This window comes from Phaethon aethereus, assembly GCF_964289735.1.
Source record: "Phaethon aethereus genome assembly, chromosome: Z".
In the NCBI taxonomy this organism is placed as follows: Eukaryota; Metazoa; Chordata; class Aves; order Phaethontiformes; family Phaethontidae; genus Phaethon; species Phaethon aethereus.
This window is the reverse complement of record NC_138577.1, coordinates 36513825-36534139: the sequence shown is the minus strand read 5'-3', so window position 1 is coordinate 36534139 and position 20315 is coordinate 36513825. Positions and strand designations below refer to the sequence as shown.

The 20315-nt window shown below is 38.8% G+C and overlaps 1 protein-coding gene across 1 annotated transcript in view; it reads left to right on the top strand.

The window, feature by feature from the left end:
• Positions 1–20315, top strand: part of MPDZ (multiple PDZ domain crumbs cell polarity complex component) — a gene marked incomplete at both ends in the record, with an annotated part of 89765 nt that overhangs the window by 34281 nt on the left and 35169 nt on the right. The window contains 6 exons of the mRNA XM_082013293.1: positions 2249–2458; positions 4813–4929; positions 7454–7612; positions 10571–10858; positions 11772–11895; positions 16159–16357. Of these exons, the coding sequence (XP_081869419.1) occupies positions 2249–2458; positions 4813–4929; positions 7454–7612; positions 10571–10858; positions 11772–11895; positions 16159–16357 (1097 nt within the window). The remainder of the gene's footprint in view (positions 1–2248; positions 2459–4812; positions 4930–7453; positions 7613–10570; positions 10859–11771; positions 11896–16158; positions 16358–20315) is intronic.

The window sequence follows — 20315 nt, the reverse complement described above, 5'->3', positions numbered from 1 at the left end:
AAATGGATATCACTACTGGTGGACATCCCACTAGCTACATTACTTACTCTTCTTACTGTATTAAGACTACAGGTTCTAATGGTAATGGTAATACTGGTCCAGAAAAGTAGATAATCCGTAATATACTAGGGTCTTCAGAAAGCTTCTAGTGGCCCAGGGACAATAAAAGATGTAGTCAGAATATTCAGGCATTTAGCCATGTATTTTGCACCTGCACTGAGGTGCTTAGGGCAAGATCCAATAAAGGACTTAGGTGCTTAAAGCAGGATTTACTAAAATCCAGTACTGCAATTCTGAAATCCCTTTCTTAGCTTCTGTCTGTCCAGGAAATGCCTAAACACCTCCACTCATTTTGTGTTTGACTTCAAATTCCTGGGTATCTCAAGCTGTGATTGTTGGTGTGTCCCGATGAACAATTCAGTGCCTGTCTCCTGCCTGCACTTGGTCAGGATTCCAGAACCAATGTTCCTCCTGTTCTCAGTTATAGCTTTTTAATTTGACATAATTTTTGCTCCAGCCTCTTCTGAAGCATGGACACAAATGGTGGTTGCCTGTGTGGCTAGTTACTGAATTTTGTTTATGGATGGTAATACTGAAGGGTTGTGGGAAGTACCTTAAATTGTTTTATATGTTTTGCAAATGTGAGTTTGATTATATCCTACAGCTGTGGTCAGCTTTCTGAAACTTAGCTTTTTTTTGATGTTATAATATTTGTGATTTGTCCTATGTTCTCTCCTTTGACGTGTTAAAACATTTCAGTTTGTCACAGAAGTTTCTGCTTTCATCTAAGACTGTGAACAATATGTTTACAGTGAGAATTATCTTTGAATTTCACTGTTTCTGTCAAATTTTCAATTAATTTTTAAAGAACAGTGACTAAAATTAAGGATGGTTATGTTCATGCTAATACGTCCCTCATGTTTCATACAATGGCAGGCATGTAGGAAAGTCTACATAATTTCTTACCCCAGGAAAGACTATCCATATACTAGAGAGGTGATTTTTTTAAACAAAAAATTGTTATTCAGTGTCATCTAAAGTGACAGTGTAAACACCTGTTAAAATAGTGAGGAAGATGTCGGTGTTCAGCTTAAGCACGATCTCCAGCAATGCTGACTGTATTTCCACTTGTGAGTGTTTCATTGTTCCATGACATTCTTCTTACTGCATTAACTGCCATGAAGTGTTAAAGGTCTTCTTGGTGTCTCTCCCTCCTTCCCTCTCTCACTAGCTTTCAGCAGGCTCCAATTCCTGTAGTTTTTGGTGCGGCCTTGATGGTGTGCATCCTTTCAGCTGTACATGTTGGCATGGAAACTTCTTACAGTTGCATGCCAGTTTGTAGATGTTTGCTTTTCTCTTCCTTTTGCTATCAGTAAAGCTGGTATATTATTACATTTCTCTTTTTTTTTCCTGTGCGTGCACTCAAATGAATTGCGGTGTGTTAGAAGTATTAACATGTAATGATGTTCCTTGTGAATGTAATTCTGTAAGAATCATGCAAATGTGTGCACCTGTGATAATTGTTATAATAGAATTATACATTCCTGTTACTAGTATTTGATGCTAGTGTTTCTATAAAAATCAGTCGGTTGGAGGATGCAGACTTCATAGCAGTTTTCTTTTTTAAAATCAACCACCATTTTGTTGTGTCTTGTTGATTAGTGTGTTGTATTGGTATGTTCCTGTCTCCCATAAAGTGTTTAATCAGGCATGCACGAGGACTTGCCTCTTAAAAAGTGCTTTCTCAACTGAGCAAGATCTAGTGCCATGGAGTATGAGAGTTACTGAAAATAAGCCCTTTCTTCCACTAGAGTGCACGTGTTAACTTTGCCCCAGTCTGCACTGCCCAGCTGTATTTCCAAAGCACTCAGTGTAAGGTAGCATGAAATCTCCAATGCTGTCATTGCAGCAGGAAGTATTTGAATTTCTGGTGTGTGATTACTCATTACAGAACGAACAGCACTCTGCAATTTAGCAGTATTTTATGCTGGAGATACATGATGTGACATCACCTAGGAAGGAGTAATGATTTTCAGAATTAAGGATTAAAAATAGGTGGAAGTCTAAACATAGGGGCAGTATGGACAGGAGCTTATGTTACTGCTGAGGGTTCATCTGGAGCAAAGCTCCAAATTTTTTTAATTACTCAATTTTGTTTGGTTATTAAAAGCTCATGCATAAAAGTTACCCTCTCAAAACATGGAAGAGTAAATAGAATGAAATGTTTTTCTTCCTTTTTTAAAATTAGGATCCCGTTGATCCAGCAAACACTGTAATTGTGATTCGCTCATTAGTTCCTGGGGGTGTGGCCGAGCAAGATGGCAGACTTCTTCCTGGAGATCGGCTTATGTTTGTCAATGATACCAATTTGGAAAATGGCAGCCTGGAGGAAGCGGTACAAGCACTGAAAGGAGCCCCAACAGGAACAGTTAAAATAGGAGTTGCCAAACCACTGCCTGTAAGAATCTGGGGATTCGATGGTTACTTTTGATGTTACTTAGGCTGTTACATGCTGATCCTGACTTCTGCAGACACTTTGTGTGCTTTGAGATACAGCTGGATGGCTCAAAACATCCAGAAACTGTCTTTGACGGATTCCGGTATCTCCTTGCACGTAGGAGTGGCCTTTGTACTGTATGACTGGTGTAGTGGTTGCAGGACCACACCAGTCTTGCGCCTGACAAAACAGCAAAGTGTCTTGCAACCAGCAGTCTTTAAGGGCTGCAAGTTGCCAGGCAAAATTTTATAGACTTTACAAGATTCTCTGAATGTGTGAGATGGTGACATAAAGTCAATTTTATGTAGTTTATCTGGAATTAGTCTATTCCTCTACTTTGCAAGGTAGAGTACATGTGCAGTCTTTGTATTTAGAGTGCACACTTTACGTGTAAACAATGGTGAGTAGTCTTCAGTTCATACGCCTCAAACAGGTTATTTTAGTATAGCCGTAAATAATTTCAGGCTTGATTTTAGAATGTAGTCTGTAACAGTTAGAAGAATGAGGTTGAAGGAGACCTAGGGTTACTGAGATAGTGTATCAGTAAGGATGCTAGTGGACTAGTGTCCCTGGTGTGTTAAATTCAAATCAGTAGAATGGCATCAGTTCATGCATACAAAGGAGATACCTTTCACTACATTTGTAAGCCCAAGTGCAGTCTTTGGGGTTAATTTTTGCTGCTCGTGAAATTTTAATCTTGTAATTCTTGTGGATGCGGATATCAAATTTTCATTCTTAGTAGGTCTTTGTGAAGAGAGTGGGAGGGAATGGCAGATGTTTAAGTTGCTAGAAACTTGGCTTTTCATAAAAGAGTACTTTTTTAACTTCCTTTCTTAAATTCATTTTTTGTAGTGGAGACTCCGTGTTACACACTAAAATGTCTTGTAAATCAACATTTTCATACTTAAGATGTCACTGTAAAAAAGAAAATGTGTGGGGTTTTTATTTCTGTTCCCAGAAGTTAGTAAACATTAAATGGTATCAATACAGGCTGGGGGATGAAGGATTTGAGAGTAGCCCTGCTGAGAAGGACTTGGGGGTACTGGTGGATGAAAAGCTGGACATGAGCTAGCAATGTGTGCTCGTAACCCTGAGGCCAACTGTATCCTGGGCTGCATCCAAAGAAGTGTGGCCAGCAGGTCGAGGGAGGTGATTCTACCCTTCTACACCTCTCTGCTGAGACCCTACCTGAAGTCCTGTATCCAGCTCTGGAGCCCTCAGCACAGGAGGGACATGGACCTGTTGGACTGTGTCCAGAGGAGGGCCACAAAAATGATCAGAGGGGTGGAACACCTCTCCTGTGAGGAAAGGCGGGGGGAATTGGGTTTGTTCAGTCTGGAGAAGAGAATTCTCTGGGGCGACCTTATTGCAACCTTTCAGTACTTAAAGGGGGCTTCTAAGAAAGATGGGGACAGACTTTTTAGCAGGGCCTGCTGCGATAGGACAAAGGGTAATGGTTTTAAGCTAAAACAGGGTAGATTTAGACTAGATAGAAGGAAGAAATTTTTCCCAATGAGAGTGGTGAAACACTGGCACAGGTTGCCAGAGAGGTGGCAGATGCCCCATCTCTGGAAACGTTCCAGGTCAGTTTGGATGAGGCTCTGAGCAACCTGATTTAGTTGAAGAAGTCCCTATTCCTTCTAGGGGATGACCTTAAGAAGTTCCTTTCAACCCCAAAATTCTCTGATTCTGTGATTCATTCTAACATTTTCACTGTAATATTTCATATGTTAATGCCAATTAATTAACCATTATGAATAATCACTGAATTCTTTGCAGTACCTATTGAGCACACCTAGCATCAAATTTTGTTGGAAAAAGCTATTGATTTATAGTCAGAATTACTGTTTTTCCTCTTGAGGCTGTTCTACCTGGCAGATACAATCTTAACACACAGGCAGTGGATGCAGTCTTCCTGCCTGCTAACAAGATTACTCTGCGGCTAGCAAGGTTGTAAAGGCCTCTGCTGTTAGCTATTTCCGTAGTGGCAGCTCTGATGGCAGTTTTAGTATATGTTTAATAAGAGCAGAAATTGCGGATGAGTTTTTAGACTAAGCTGTGCGCTCTGTGGTATAGTCTGATAGGCTTCTTTCATTATTTGGGGATGTAAAATGAGATGTGAAGCTGAATCAATTCAGATAAATTTGAAAAAAAGAAAATTGTCTCTTCACCTACCCAGCGCTGTGACTGTGATTGAAGTGAACTCTTTGCTGCATTTGGAATTCGTTTGCCTCTCTAAACCGCCACATACAACACATTGTGCACACCCTGTGTCCTGGCCACTCATCCGACTCAGAGCTTCATTCTTTCTGCAGCTTTCACCAGAGGAGGGCTGTGTCTCTGCTAAGGAAGATTGCTTTTTCTACACTGCCCAGTCACTTGAGGAGGAGGGGCCAGCTGATGCAGCCCTCTTCCATGCTGAGCTGGCTCTGGTTAGTGGCCCAACTTACCCAAGATTTCTTAAGTCTTTGCATTCTGTAATGAAAGGGCTTGCTTTGTCACTGTTCATGCTTATTTTTTAGTGTTTACTGTCAGCACATTACTCATCCACCATAGCTGGGATGTATCCTCACATGGTAGAAACTGGCATCTGGAAATTTTGTCCATTTGTGTGAGCTGTGAATCTGGCCTATGATATGTTAATTGCTAGAAAGAAAGGAAGTATTTTGCTGAGATTTTCAAAAGTGCATGGCAACCAACTTCTTGCATGCACTGCGTATCCCTTTGAAAATCTCAGCTTGTAAAGAGAAATGTTCATGTGCTTATTTTGTAAATAAATCTCTTCTCCTATATATCATAATACATCACTTCTTTACCTTGAAAAGTATTTGGAACTCTCTTTTTGCATGTAAGCCAGCCTTACAAGGAATGCTGTTTGTCTTCAAAAGCTGGCAATGCTTCTTCCTAATAGTATTCTTTAAACTTCAGCATCAATCAGTGATTATGAGATTTGCAAGGTCAAAAGGTGTTCACTTGTACAAACAACGTGGCTTACCTGAGCATTCAGTGCCCTACCTATTAAGATGTCACTGTAAAAAAGAAAATGTGTTACCAATAAGAACTCAGATAAAAAAGGCAAAGGAAATAGGACTCTACGAAAAAAACCAAACACCCCAAAAAACAAAAACCCAAAACCAGAATATAAATATATTCTGAGTGTGACTTCTCATGGTTATTTGTACTGATCTGGGTTTCATATTGAAGTTGCTTGCCCCTCATTTTCTGGGGACATGGTCAGGGGAGCAGTTTCTAGTAAACATCAGAACTTAATTAATTAGAAAAAAAACAAAACCAAACAAAAAACCTGAAATGGATTCTTCCAAGAGAAAAATCTCTGAATTACTGATTACAGTATGTTTGCTATGTTTTCTCATTTGCAGATGGCAAGCTGGTTTTAATAACTTGCTTTTAAACAAGACTGCCTGTTTTTTCTTCTGCAGTTTATTACCTTGGTACAGTAGTTTGATAATAGCATTTGCCTTATTCTGTTCATTGAGAGGAAGTATGAAGAAACCAGTTTATATATTGTAAATATCCTTTAATTAAAGATGTGTTGAAAAGATCAGATTAAAACTTAACTATTTAAAAATTTTACTTCTATCTGTGATTCATATAATAAAACTAAAATTGTGAGAGGACAATGAAAATATATGGCAGATACTAATATGGTTAAATTGTCAACTCTGTCAACTATCTAATTAAATGCAAAATATGAAATTGAATGTGCAGTCACACAGCTGAAGATGTGTTTGCAGAGTACACCATGAGATACTGTTTTTCATAGATAAATCTACAGCCAGATTCTACAGGTCTGTCCCCATTTTTCACAATCCTCGGCAATACTAGCCTGCATTTTCCAGAAGATGGGCTGAGAGTGCGTTACACCAAAGGAGCAGTTTGAATTAGCTGTTAAGTCTTTAGGGTTGAGACAGTGAAAAAAAAAGGATCATTTCTACCCCAAAACAGAATCAGTATGTTGAATCACTGAAGATTGTTGCTACCACTGTTGTGAATCTGACATAATGAATTCATAGTATGATTAACCACAGAGGCTGAAAAAGAACAGTTAGGTTCCCATCTCTGCAGATGGATGGACTTGGCTGCTTCATACAACTTTATGGTATGGTCATGGCTCTGAACTCACTGATCATTTTTGTTAGCATACACGGCTTTCTTGATCTCTGCAGGGGAGATGAAATTATAATCAAAGTATGTGAAGCACCATAAATTTTTTACGACTTAACTGTATACTATTATTTGAAAGTATATGAGTCTTGAAAAAAAATATATTTCATTTAAGAAAAAAAACGCAAAAAATACTGCCCATGTCCGTGTCTGGAACTCTTTTTAAATTTCCCATTTAAGACAGCAGATTTGTCTATATTAATCTTGTTGTCAAATGTAAAGTATTTTGATGTCATCTATTTTTCTTATAAATGTATCAGAAGGCATTGCAGTTTCCAGAAGATTATTTTTTGTACCCTTTTAAGACAGCCGAACCTACAAAGTTGGGTGGAGGCAACACTCCTGACAGGTGGCACTAGGTGAAGCTCATTATTTTTTCAGTGCTAATTCTTGTAGGACAAAATTAAAAAGAAAAAAAAAGCCCTAAGGAAATCAAAATATTGACGCCAGGAAGTACAACAAAGTTCTCCCAATACCTTGTACTTCTGTTAACAGGCATGAGCCTGCCTCAGCCCTGCAGCTCATCCTATTTGAGACTCTCACTTAAGATATTCTTTGGAACCTCTGAAGGTGTAATAACATGGATTGTAACTGGGAGCAGAAATTTTTCCCACTGTGCTGTGCAAATATAACTTCAATGTAAAACATGGAAGGGAAAAAAAAAGAAGGGAAGTGTCTATCAGTATGTAGTGGCTGAGGTGCATGTGTCGGGGCTTTATGTGGTGTGAAGGTAACAGATAGCCTCTCTGATTTAATTGCTTCTGTTGTTAGGTGGACTCCGGCGAGGCAGATCTAGTGGATGAGTCCACCTTTGAATCGCAGTATTCTCTAGAGAGTGACGTCTTCCAGGCTTCAGGGATATCTCTGCCTGGCAGTGCCTGTAGCGGCGAGCTGAACTACAGCTTCTCTCTTCCATTGTCAACTCCCAAGGTAAAAAGGAGGATGGTTTTATTGATGACAAGCTTTGATTATAAGTGTGAAAAGGCTGTAGTATTATTAGATAGAAATGTTTTGTATCATTCTGGTTCAAACTGCACTATTTGTTACCATATTAAAGTGCAGTTTTGTCTAGGGTAGTGCTGGTGTCTTTCAGACGTTTGTGTTGGAGAGAGGCAGCTAGAACATTGAAAGCTTGGATTTGTGTTTTGTTTAGCCAGATAAAGTATGGTGAGATATTTATAGAGTTAAAGGTGTGGTGAGCAGTCTGCTGCAAAACCTTAATTGTTACTACTTCAGAGCATAGTAAAGAGTGGTAACACAAAATAACTGCATTATTCTACAATATTTAGGTATGAAAAGCAAGAGTATGTTTTCATTCTAAGCTTTGCTTTTATGCTTCATAGTTAGTGTGTTTGCTAATGCATTTACTGTGTACTTGAATTAAATGTTCATAATGATACTGTAATTAAAAGTAAATCTGTATATATCAAACATCTGATTCCTAATAATTTCTATGTAAAGTCAGCAAATGAAGATAAGTTCTTTAGAGTATTACAAAGATCAGTATCTTTTTTTCTTGTTGGTCACGTACCTATAATGACTTGGTTATGTCAGAGTTGGTGTTTTGTTTCTCTCCATGGTTTTTCATTCTTTTTTTCTTTGCAATCTGTAGATTTATTTCGCTAATCCAGAGTCTCCAAGTCATTTCTCCTAGCAGTCATCTTTGAAATCAACATTGTAGGGATTTCTTCCAGAGTTTGCAGTCTGTGGTCTTGAATAGGGTAGCTGCTGCTTTTTCCTTTCCACCTGAGCTGCAGTAACTCCCTTTATTCCTTCTGGAATATGTTCAGCCCTTACGAGGCACTGGTTGGAAAACTAAATTCATCTTCTAATGGTTTCTCCTAATCCACAGAAGAGCACGTCTCTGCTGTGCCAGTGGGACAGATTGCATTGTTTAACACTGTAATTGTTACTTAAATGGATCATGCATTTTGCATGCTGAGAAGCATTTTATGAGATAGAGACTGGATTTACATTACATATCACGTTGAGGCTCTAGAAAGTCTTAAGTTATTTTCAGCTTTGACTTAAAGATGGCTTTGGTTTACACGTTTTTTAAAGATTACGGTGCTTACTTTTCCATGTTCCTCTCTGTGTACCAGTAAGAATTGAGTGTTAAGTTCTCATCAAGTAACGTTTTATACTCTGCAGTTATGAGTGACTTCACAAGCAAGTGTAGCAAGAATATCTGTTCATAAAAGAAGACTTTTGAAGCAAGTGAAATGCAGTAAAAATGAAAAAATTGCTATTCAATGCTATGAGGAATGCAGAGATATTTCGGCTATTTCTTACTGCAGGGCAGTTGACAGGTTCTGAATGCCTTTGGTGTCATTTCTGAAATAAATACTGAAAAAAAGTATTTAAAGTAAGGCAGATGTTCTAATGAGGCCACATGTTGCTGTAGCTACAAATTCCTGACATCATGTGTCTCTCAGGAATTACAGCATTGGCTTTTCTTTAAGTCAAACAAAAATAAACACGGGTTTGTGCTGCAACTCTAGTATGTATATATGGCACTTGGAATAAATGCAGTAAGATCTGTGTCTTGATTTCACTGGTAGGAAATTGATAAAAACCAGACTTGAAAGTAGGTGTCTTTGAAACCTTATGAAATAATTTAAATAGACTGTAGTCCTGGTGTTCTGTTCTCCAAAAGGTAGGAAATAATTTGATTGCATCATTCAGATTAGTTGTATTTAGGCTTTGCTCAATTACCTTCTCAGATGTTACTTAAACTACTTATTTACAGGTGAACCTTTTTTGAAGATGGGGGACAGAGCAAGCATTTATGCACTTCACGAAAGATGAGAAAAACTAATTCTAAGGCCCTTGATACAAAATGTTGCAAAATATCCCCAAATCCTGGGAAACATGTTTTCCCCACTTTTTGGAAAAGGAGTAGAAGAATTAATAGGACCAGTGTATAATAACTAGGACAGATAGAGGTAGATGTTCTTGTGACTACATTTACTACGTGTCAGAGAAAAATCCCTAATATTGATACAGAGCCTCTAAGTCCAACCTCTAAGTATTTGATATAACTTTCTCATGTCTAATGGCCTACATGTTTTTAAAATTACTTATTTTGAAAGCTCACTTAGAGAATATTTGAAGATTTTTTTTTTTTTCCGGAAGGTTGTGATTATTGAAATCCGTTAAAATATTTAAAATGCAGGATCTTGGAATCTTGGAAGGCTAAACAAAGTTTGTGTAGAGAACTTAATCCTTGTACTGAAGCCATAATCGACACACTTACAAAAAGTACTAACTGCTAAGTTTCTGTAACTGCATCATTCTGTTCCATTGTTGTCACACTTCAAAACCTCATGTTCATTTTTTGCTGAGATTTGACTGAGTTTTTACTTTTCCCTCTTTGTATGGAAGGGATATCTAAATATCTTTCTGCTCAGTAAAATGGGTTATTAGAACGCATGCTTATTATCTGAGCTGCTTGAAATTGCTAATTGCTTGCTAAGTGTTTTGAAAGTAAAGATCTTGGCCTTGCAAAGTTCTTCCACCTGAGAAAGACAAATAGATGCTTTAATTTTAAAAACTTGCTGGAGTTATGTCTAGTTTGAGAATGTCTGAATGGACATGACTTTACTGAAGTTAGTGGAACATTATTGATGGATACCAAATTAGAATTTGGCCTTCAGCCGTAACTTATTTTCATTGATTTCTGGTATTTTAAAAGAGAAGAAATTGTTTGAGGAATAAAGTAAATTTGATAGTAAAATGCTTGTAGGCATCTAGTGAAGACACCGATGTTACAACAAATACGTTTAAATTCTGTGAGGTTACTTTCCGTTTAAGATTTTAGTATGATAAGTACTTTCCAATTACGCTACAAAAAAATGTTGCTTGTTCATTGTCTCCTGTGTTTAACAGTCTGTTGGAGAGGAACGTTCAAATGTTGCAGATGATTTCTGTGTATCTGACAAGAATGTGTACGGCATGGATGTGAATCAGAGAGTGAGAGAGCAAAAGTCTGTAATGGGCAATGGCCTGGAAACTGCAACTGGTTTTACTAAAAAGGATCTTCTGCCTCTGGATGTTTCGGATACCAACCAAAATGAAAGTGAAAATGCAGCAACATGGACTGGATCTCAGACAACAGCAGAAATTGCACTAAGTACAAGCCTTGCTACTATCATGCAGCTTGATCCTACTGGAAAAGTAATTTTTTTTTTTTTTAATATTAAAAAAAAACCCTACAGAAAGGCCACATTACACCATAGAATTTCCTACAGAAATTGACACTGGGCAACAGCCATGTATGGTTCTTTGATTATAGATGTCCATGAGGTGTGGTAGCTCACATCAAAACTTACGGATTTAGACCTATCCAAAACAGGAGATAATTTATGGCATCAAGATAGTCATATCCCAGAGACTGGTGATACAGGGGTATATAAAAGTCTGCTCATACCCCACATCAGTAGACACTGCTGGACCACAGTGTACCCATTTGGCAGGCCAGGGGGCTTTTCTTACCCCTGTTAACCTCTGCAGAGGCATGGGTGCAAGGAGGAGGTGCACAGCTGGAAACCACGCCTAGGAAGCCAAGGGGGAGTGGTGTAAAACTCCTGCATCCTGGTGTTTGTGCAAGCCTGAGCAGTTCAGCTCACAAACTGGCCTGTGATGCCACAGTGTGCAAACATAATATTCCTTTATATGGCAGTCACTGTGACATATGTTTCTTTTTCCTTCCATACAGTGATTTATTAAGAAATTCTTGAGAGCTGCAATTTCTTATAAGATTTGTTACTTTAGCACTGGCAGATTGTCAGACATCTGTGGTGAACGAGCCTGAGACCCCTTGAATTCATCCCAGTAATTTTAAGAGTGCGACTGATGTCCCTAAATTAAAAGCATGGTTTGTGGTAGATTTGCTTTATTACCTGAATGAAAACAGAAACCTCATGTATGTTGGTTTGATCTTTGATGGACTGACTTTCCCCATGTCAGTGTAAGGAATCTATTAATTATGCCTCTAGCTTTTGTATAAAGTAAGATGAGTTCAGGTCAGTATGTTCAATCACGTTTTTATCTCTGTATTCTGAACTGATGTTATTTTCCCTTGTGTTAGGATCAAGTGCTTTTAATGGAAAAGAGATGCCCACTGTCTTTGGAGGGAAGTTCCACAACTCCAAATTCAGTCAAAAACGTGTATGAGAAGACTATCACTATTGCAAAAGGAAATTCAAGTCTAGGTAAAGTAGTAATATTTTTTGTAACCTGTTCAGGAACATAGCTTTCTGTTTTTCTCATATGTTTGCTGTTTTATTAGTAAAGACTAAACATTTTCCTTTTAGTGAGGAAAGCATAACAGGATATTCATTCTTTGCTGCTCTTGCCCTGTTTGGCTATGATGGCAGTGGATCCATTTGCTGTCACCATGAACACAAAATGAAAGTGTCTAGTGTCACTGAGATTTTTTTTTCCCCTGTAAAAGAATTTAGACCTTCCTAAATGTTAACATAAGAATTTTAATACCTTGTTTTTTAATGCCTATACATTTATATAGTATAGGGGAAAAATGAGATACAGCCAAGGAATGCTGGAGAAGAACAGGTCAAAGAGCTGCAGACTTTCAAACGTATGTAGACACAAAATGATCTTGCTTTCTGAGGATGCTCAAAAGGGTCTAAACAAGCTGTTCACTTCCTTGCTACATATTTATACTTGTGCCTTGGTACTTCTGAAAATTGGATCATTGATACATTTAATAGTTGTTTTAGCTCAATGATACAATTTTGTAGATACTTTCAGAGTTTTAAGTACCTGCCATTTGCAACTTCCTGAGCATACTGACTAGAGGCACATTTTGGAGCAGGCACAACAGATGGAAATGTTTTTCTGTGTCCTCTCCCGTGCTCTGGTGCAGCCCTGGGCAGTGTAAGGGGGAGCATGGGGATAGCATCCTCCCAGACCAGTTCCCAGAGCCAGTGCCAGGATGGCTTGGTGATGAGAGGCACTGGTGCTCCCCTCCTGTTCATGGCTGGTGTGTTCATTTGCTTTGGTTTAAGTTCCTCGTGCCGCTTCTTCCGGCCAACTGCACGTCCTTGAAGACTGTGGTGTTGGTAGGATAGGAATTTGTGTGGGCACTGGCTGTTTGCAGTGACTCCACAAATGCTTCAACATGGGTTGTCCAGAGAAAGCTCCCTGAAAGCAACCCGTGGGCCTCTTGTTCATAAACAGCCACCACTCAGGACTCCCTTGCTGTGCAGAGATGGGTGGGGTGCTGTGCTGCGCTAATTCAGTGGGTGCTTCTGCCTGGAATAAACTGCCCTCTGATGGCTGGACACTAAGTCTGCCCCATATCACCTTTTTGTTCATGTTACAGACAGCTTCCAAACTGGATCGGGAGGTGATCTGGTTTAAAATCAGCCTCTCCAAAATACAAAGCTGTAGGCAAGGCTGATGTGGGTATACGTTTTGACTTTAATTGGTATGAGGTGCTTGGAATAACTACTGACTTTACTGGTGTCATCACCAGTCTGTATAAAGTGCAGGTCACAGTTCTAGGCATTAGGATTTTATTAAAGAAGTCTTGTTTGCAATAACCTCTTAACTCAATGGAGCAGTGTTTTTCATGTATGTCTGTGAGTATTTCAAGTGCAGTGAACATACAAAATAAATTTCACGTCAAGCGTAGTAGAGCAGAAAAATACAAACTTGGGGCAGGGTGCACACTGGCAGACATTACATGCATGAAAAGTAAGACTGACCTCTCATGTATGCGTAGTATGAATGTAAATAATGCTTTCTCCTGACTTTTGACTGTAGTCCTTTTCTTACGATCTATGGGTGCTCTGGTCTGGGAAGCTGCCTGGGCACAGTGACTGATTTATGCACATAGCTGCTCTGCTTTTAACTTTCATTTTTACAAAAGGGGCTAAATCAAGAGCTGTGAATGATATTGAAAACTGCAGCTGCATTGATTATTTCAGTTGATAACTGGCACTTCTTTTTCCTTTTAAATGGTGTCACCCATAGCTTGCAGCAGCTCTTCAAATCCAGCCACAGCTGGAGCTGTAACCTTTTGATTGTGATTTTTAAAAGGTAAGAGAATGGAGCACCCACATGCAAGAAGAGCTGAAATGCCATTGTCCTGTGTGATTCATTTGGCAATTTGACAGTGGCATTTGCATTTTTAACCTGAAACTGTAGCTGTCCGAAGTGTGACATCAGCCTTGCTGATCTGTTGTAATGAGGATGTCACTGTAGAAACTGAGGATGATGTTTTTCTAAAGTGCTATTACACTAGCCTCAGTAATACTGTTGTTTGTTACTGGCTTAACCAAGCAGCAAAGTTAGGTTCATAATTAACAAACACATTTTAGCTGTTTCCTTGGCAGTTTGCTTTTTTGTGTGCATGCTACCTGTATTCTGGTGGAGACCACTCTGTTGCAGAGTTACATTCAGATCTGACTTGAGTAACCTGTGTGAACAGATCTGTCAAGAGATGGTTGTTGGAAGGAGTATGTGAGTGTAAACACTGGGGCATCCACACAAGGATGGCACCTGTAAATGACATCTGTGATGTGCTCAGCATTGTAACGTTACTAATCTGAAGGGTATAGGTGACAGGCAGTTTACGTCTACTTTTTCTGATAGCAAGGCAGGGAATCAGTGGCATTGTGTGTCTCTATCACAAGTCTGATACACCTATGTTTAAATTATGCCTGACCACAGCTGACATCATTACCTGGCAAATCATAAGTACAAATCTCCAGTCAATGGTAATACCGTATTCTTCCATCAGCTTAAATTTAAGTGCAATCATGAAGATGGGTTTTGCAGTTTTTCCAAAAGATAAACCTTGACTTCCACCCGCCAAAGTAGAGACATACACGTATTCCTCTATCTAAGATTGTTGCGCAGTTCCTTGCTAGCCAGGGTCATCTTCTCGTACGTTTGACAGCTATTGTTGATCTCAGCTACAACTGGATGTTAGGAGCCAATGCTATTAAAAGACTTCTATATTTTCTGGAAGGAGTCCTAAAAATATGACTATCCAGATTAGTGTTGTTCTTTAAATGGTTACAGGATTTTATTTTTTTTCCCTGAGACAGATACATAGGCAGATGTTTGTATGGTTGGCTGAGTCTGGTTAGCCTGGGGCTTGCCTTCTAAACTCTGTTCAGTCAGTCTGTCTCACAAGGTCTGAGGTCACAGACTAAAGTGTTCAGTCTCTGTCTTCTGTAGCCATGTGTATGTATAAACATTTAGAATTTTTTCATAGTCAGTATCCGTGGTGGTTTTGCGTTGTGTAGCTATCATCTTCCTTCCACTCAGTCTGGACAATAAGGTAAGGGCTTGCAGCCACACAACTGCAGTCCCAGTGCTTGCTAGTCTGACATTTACATGCAAAACAAGGAGAACACATAGTGGGATAGTCACTGCCTCTTTCTCCCATAGATACTCCTCTATAAGGCACTCTTACTTCAGTGGCTTCATCTTGTTAGTAAAGGAAAGCTTCCATGCTAGTGCACAAAAAAGAACAAAAATGAGTTTGGCAGCATTAAGATAGGAGAAGTCCACTGGATGGACTTCCAGGGTGCTGACCCTTCATCTACCTTTCCATTGCCTTTGTGAAGAACAGTTTTTCGTGGAACTGTCATCAGTTGATTTAATAAGCACCAACTGCCCTGAAAATAACAGTGACAACTCATGCATGTAAGAACAGTTAACAAACACAAGTGAAGCCCAGCACCACAAGTAAGTCCCCATGGTCTCCCAGTTGGGAGGGTGGGGGAGTGTGTCTGTCTCATCTCCCATTAGTGGAAAGAAAGTGGAGTTAAATGGTGTGTATAAACATTAGCAAGTAGTGTCCTGCTGTGCCACAGGTGGGATAGTGCTGCAACTCAAGTAGTGGACAGTATCCATCAGTAGGGCACAGGCTGTCGCAGAAGTCAGGATGCACTTCTGGGCCTAAGTGATGGCCCATCTAGGAGAGCGGGAAGGCAGCCACTCTCTCAGTGGGGTCTGAGACAGACTTTCTGTTGGAAATTAACTAATTAACTGTTTAATCATTTCACCTCCTTTCCAAAGACAGCCATCATAAACAAAACTGAAATTCGGTGTATAAACTCAGTGAGCCATCCAGAAGAGTGGTAGATTTGACTGTTTCAGAAGCAATTTCATTACCTTTTTTGTTGATTTTATGCTTAAATTTTCCACTGTTTTTTAATATTGATTTTAATATTTATATTTTTTGTATTTGTTTATACTGAGCCTGGTATGTGAAATGACACAAGGCAAAGTGGAGATACTGTGATTGTGGTTTTAACTGCTGTCTCCTGTTAGAAAGAAGGAAATGCAAGGGAGAATAAGAGCAACATTTGTAGGCTTGCTGACGTTGGCAAGTTGGCTGGCTGGCTTACCCTGCCCCAGGATACATTTCTTTTTCTTGGCACTCAGAGCTGGGGATCAAAGAAGTTATTAACTGTTTTATGCATTTTTCACTATAGGGATGACGGTAAGTTCCAATAAAGATGGCTCAGGAATGATAGTCCGCAGCGTCATCCATGGAGGCTCAATAAGTCGTGATGGACGGATTGGTGTGGGGGACTGCATCCTATCCATTAATGAAGAGTCAACCACTAACTTAACCAATGCACAAGCCCGAGCTATGCTAAGGAGGCATTCGCTCATTGGACCAGATATAAAGTAGGTAAACCTAGGTGATGAATTGTGGTAGGAAGAGGCTAGTAATCAACATTTGTTTATTTATGCAAGTATTCTAAATGAAAATTTTGTTTGTTTTTACAGTTAATTTACCTTTAAGGTACAGCTTCAGATGGATAATTCACCTTCAGATTACAGCTTCATGGATTTGAAAGATAAAATCACTTGTGTGAGGGGCTTTGCATGTTCTTAGGAAAGTTATTACTGTCATTAGTAATCATCATTATTACTGCCCTGTGTGGTTTTATTGAAGGAATGAGAATAGTCAAGAGTTTTGCATTCATAGTATGACTCTTCTAAAGAAAGTAAGGATTTTCTCTGGATGTTTGTGTTCCTCAAAGGTGCAATGGCCAGGACAATCCACAAGTAATTTCATTTCACGGAGATCTTCGTAATGGATTTTGGTTTTTGACAGCCAGACAGAAAGTATGACACATGATGTTAATGCAGAAAAATAATACTTACAACATTTTCAGTACATCTGTGACAAACAGCAGAAACAGTCTATTTTGTGAAGTCAAAAGTTTTTGTTAGTACATACAAAGGAGCTGTTGCTCTAGGGCATAAATACCTGCTCTTGGAAGTACTACTTTAAACTTGCAGTAATTAATACAAGTTTTGAAAAATCCACTTGATTGATGAGAAGTTTTTTTCTTCTCAGGTTCACTCGATTTACACAGTTTTAACTTTGCCTAGAAGTACAATTCTTTCTAGCTGTCGTGGTTGTGGAGTTAACTTTGTCCACATGCACCATCTAGAAATAAAGTTGTTCCTAAGCTTATGCTCTAGACACACCAATGCTGGGTTTACAGCTCCGTAAATCTAGTAGCTGTTTTTCTCAAACCCATGGTAACATGAATTGGGTCAGATCTGCAAATGGGATTAACGGAGCTGTTGGTAATAGAAGCCTCTACTTATTTAAGAGGGTTGTCTTGAAAGGGATCAGTTCAGTCCCACTGTGGTTGCAGTGGTTTCTGTCAGTTCAAAATGGACTGCAGTGCATTACGTTCTTCCCCAGAAGTATTCTATCTTTGAAGAGACCTGGCATTTTGGGAACAGGAAGGCAGAATATCTTCACTGTGGGTGGTAGTTTTAATTGTCTGCCCCATAGCTTTCATGCATTTAGGATTATGATTTAATGCAAACTAGTTTAAATAATGGGATATGCTCATACAATGAATTACATTATTGTCAATGCTGTCATGAATATGAGCGAGTCAGTCTTGATAAAATGTGACATTGATTATTATTGTAGGCTTTCAAACTGTATTACAATTCTGAATGCCACGACTGAAATTAGTTGGTATGTGCGCATGCATGTGTGTGTACATCTGCTTAGATACAAGTGCTACAGCACTATTCTTCTTTGAGGAGTCTTTTATTGGTGCCAGTTACATGATTAAACACAGATGTGTTCATTATTTGTGCTTATCCTTTTATAGCTGCTGCATGTTACACTATGTGACTGTAAGTTTTATTTTGTAGTCTTAGTCTTTTGCAGATATGTCAGAAATACCAAAATCTTGGTTTAGACGTGAATATTCAGATTTTCCAGAGAAAAGTGCATCTCCTTTCTGAAAGATCTCACAGAAGAGGGGCAGTTGCTATTCATATTCTTACTTAAGATTTTTGTCTTTCACTTCATGCTTATGTTCTTTGGTGCATTGACATGATAAGGGTTTAAAGTGAAGCTGGCTTCTGCACTTGAAAGAACTGAAAGACCACATCCTTTGGTAGCTTCTGAAGGAGTCTTGCAAGAATAATGATAGTATTTTTGGGCCTACATAGTTTTTCATACAAAGTTGTTGCAGCATAATGAAACTTTTCTGTAATTTGTACTTTCAGGAGCAATACAGGATCCCCGAAAAATATTATAATACAAACATGTGGGTAATGTCCCAAATCAGAAATTTGGAGATGTGGAGCATTATCCCATGATAGTTCTTCACTGTGCTGAGAGGGATACGTAGCTATATGGGTGTAATTTTAGAGCTAATGTTCTGCACAACCATGCAAGATTTGTGATTTAAGGGCCAGCATTTCAGATAAGCAAGTTGAATCTCTTTGGTGTCTTCCTCAGGAAACAAGAGTGAACAAGCACTCAGGTGTGGCCATCTTGATAAAATTTATCTTTGTCCATACAGAGCTGCAAAGTTGGCACCTTAACATCTAGCCTGAGCTTTTTTTGGATAGCAGTGTGCTCCCAGAAAGTGATTAAGCAGAAGTATTTTAATTTCAAAGCTGTATTTCAGTGGCAGACATTATTTGCTGAGAAAATACAAAGCTGTTCTTACTTGTCACATAAAGGCTTTGTTTTATTTTATTAAAGGAAATGTGATTTTAAATAGTTCAAGAACTAGCAATCTGAGTTTCAAACTTAGGTATTTAATTTTTTTCCCCCTTTGTGTGTGGAAAACCAGATGTATGGCCTTACTGGAAGCATTCTATTTAACTTCTCACTCCACCTTGCCAGGAGGTCTTACATTTCTGTAACAATAGTCAGCGTTTTGTGCTCAGCAGCAGCTGCTTGTAACATCTGTCAGATAATTACAGAGCTGAATCAGAATTCACCTACATAAAGTGTGGGGATGAATTTCTGATCAAGAAATAAAAGATTGCAATTCCATTTTCCATGCTTGTTAATGATTGTTGCTACAGACAATAATAAACAGCAGATGCTTTCTGTGGGAGGTGTAGTTAGAAGTAGAATGGGAAAAAAAAAGAAGAGGAAAAAAAAAAGCAGCTCACACTTTTTAACTACATAAGTATGCCTCTCGCATTCAGCATGAGACATTGACATTTGTTAACACCGTTGTAAAAAGATGCTGCATCATATGCTTCACATTCTAGATCTTCTCCAGCACCTGCTGATGATCAGGCCCTCTGTTATGTGTGAGTATTGGCAATTCAGAAATTCATTATGGCTGTATGTTGCAACTTGTCTGTAAAATCATTCCATGCTTTTATGACATCCATAGTAATGTCAGGGATATATCCAGATATAGGTACATATTCTGTCTCTCTTTGTGTGTGTGTGTGCATGCACATGTGGCTGCATATGTGGCTGTGTATATATGTTTTTTTAAAAAAAAGGTATGAGAGTGTGTGTGTATATATATGTATGTATATATATGGCTTTAAACTTGAAGATTGGAGCATACTTCCTAAGACTGGAATGAAAACACCTGTATTCTAAAAAATTGTTGCTAATATTTTAAAATTTCATCTATGACAACCACTCCAGACGTGCTCAGAGCATGTGTGTGTACAGGATTCACTGCTAGAATGGGCACGAGTACAATGTACTGATATCTGGATTAATCTCAGTGTCATATTTTCTGTGGCACTTATATTTTACTTCCTTCGTGCATAAAAAGGTTCAAATTAGACCTTAAATATTAATGAGAGTAATTTGTCCTGAGCATTTTCCATACTTTGTTATTTGGTTTCTTGGTGTTTCAAGGTTTTGTGTGGCTGTTCAGTCAAGCATGTGATAAATGTTCCTCTGTACTGCATGTGGTGTTGTGTTCACAAGGTATTTTCATATACACACCCTTTGGTGTTTCCATTGTCACTGCTTTCACTGCTAGTGCATATCTCTAGCGGGGAGGAGGGTGGTTTTAGCTATCGCGAAAGAAAACCAGAACACTTTCTCCTTCAAGCTGTACAGCTATGAAAGAGAGGAAATGATTAAACCCTGCATATACTTCCCCTTGAAATTGTTGAACTTTAGCTTCTCTTGCTGATAAGAAATACGACACAATAGTAGAGCAGTCATTTACTTGTTTCCTGTTTCCTGTGTCTTCATCCCTATTTCCTGGCACTTGTTTCTCTTACTCTCTTCCCTGTGACCGTATTAAGGCAATTACGAGTCCCTTTTGTAGTCCATTCAGGTGCCTGGGTGGATTTTTTCTTCCACTGTACAGCACAAAGGTCAACA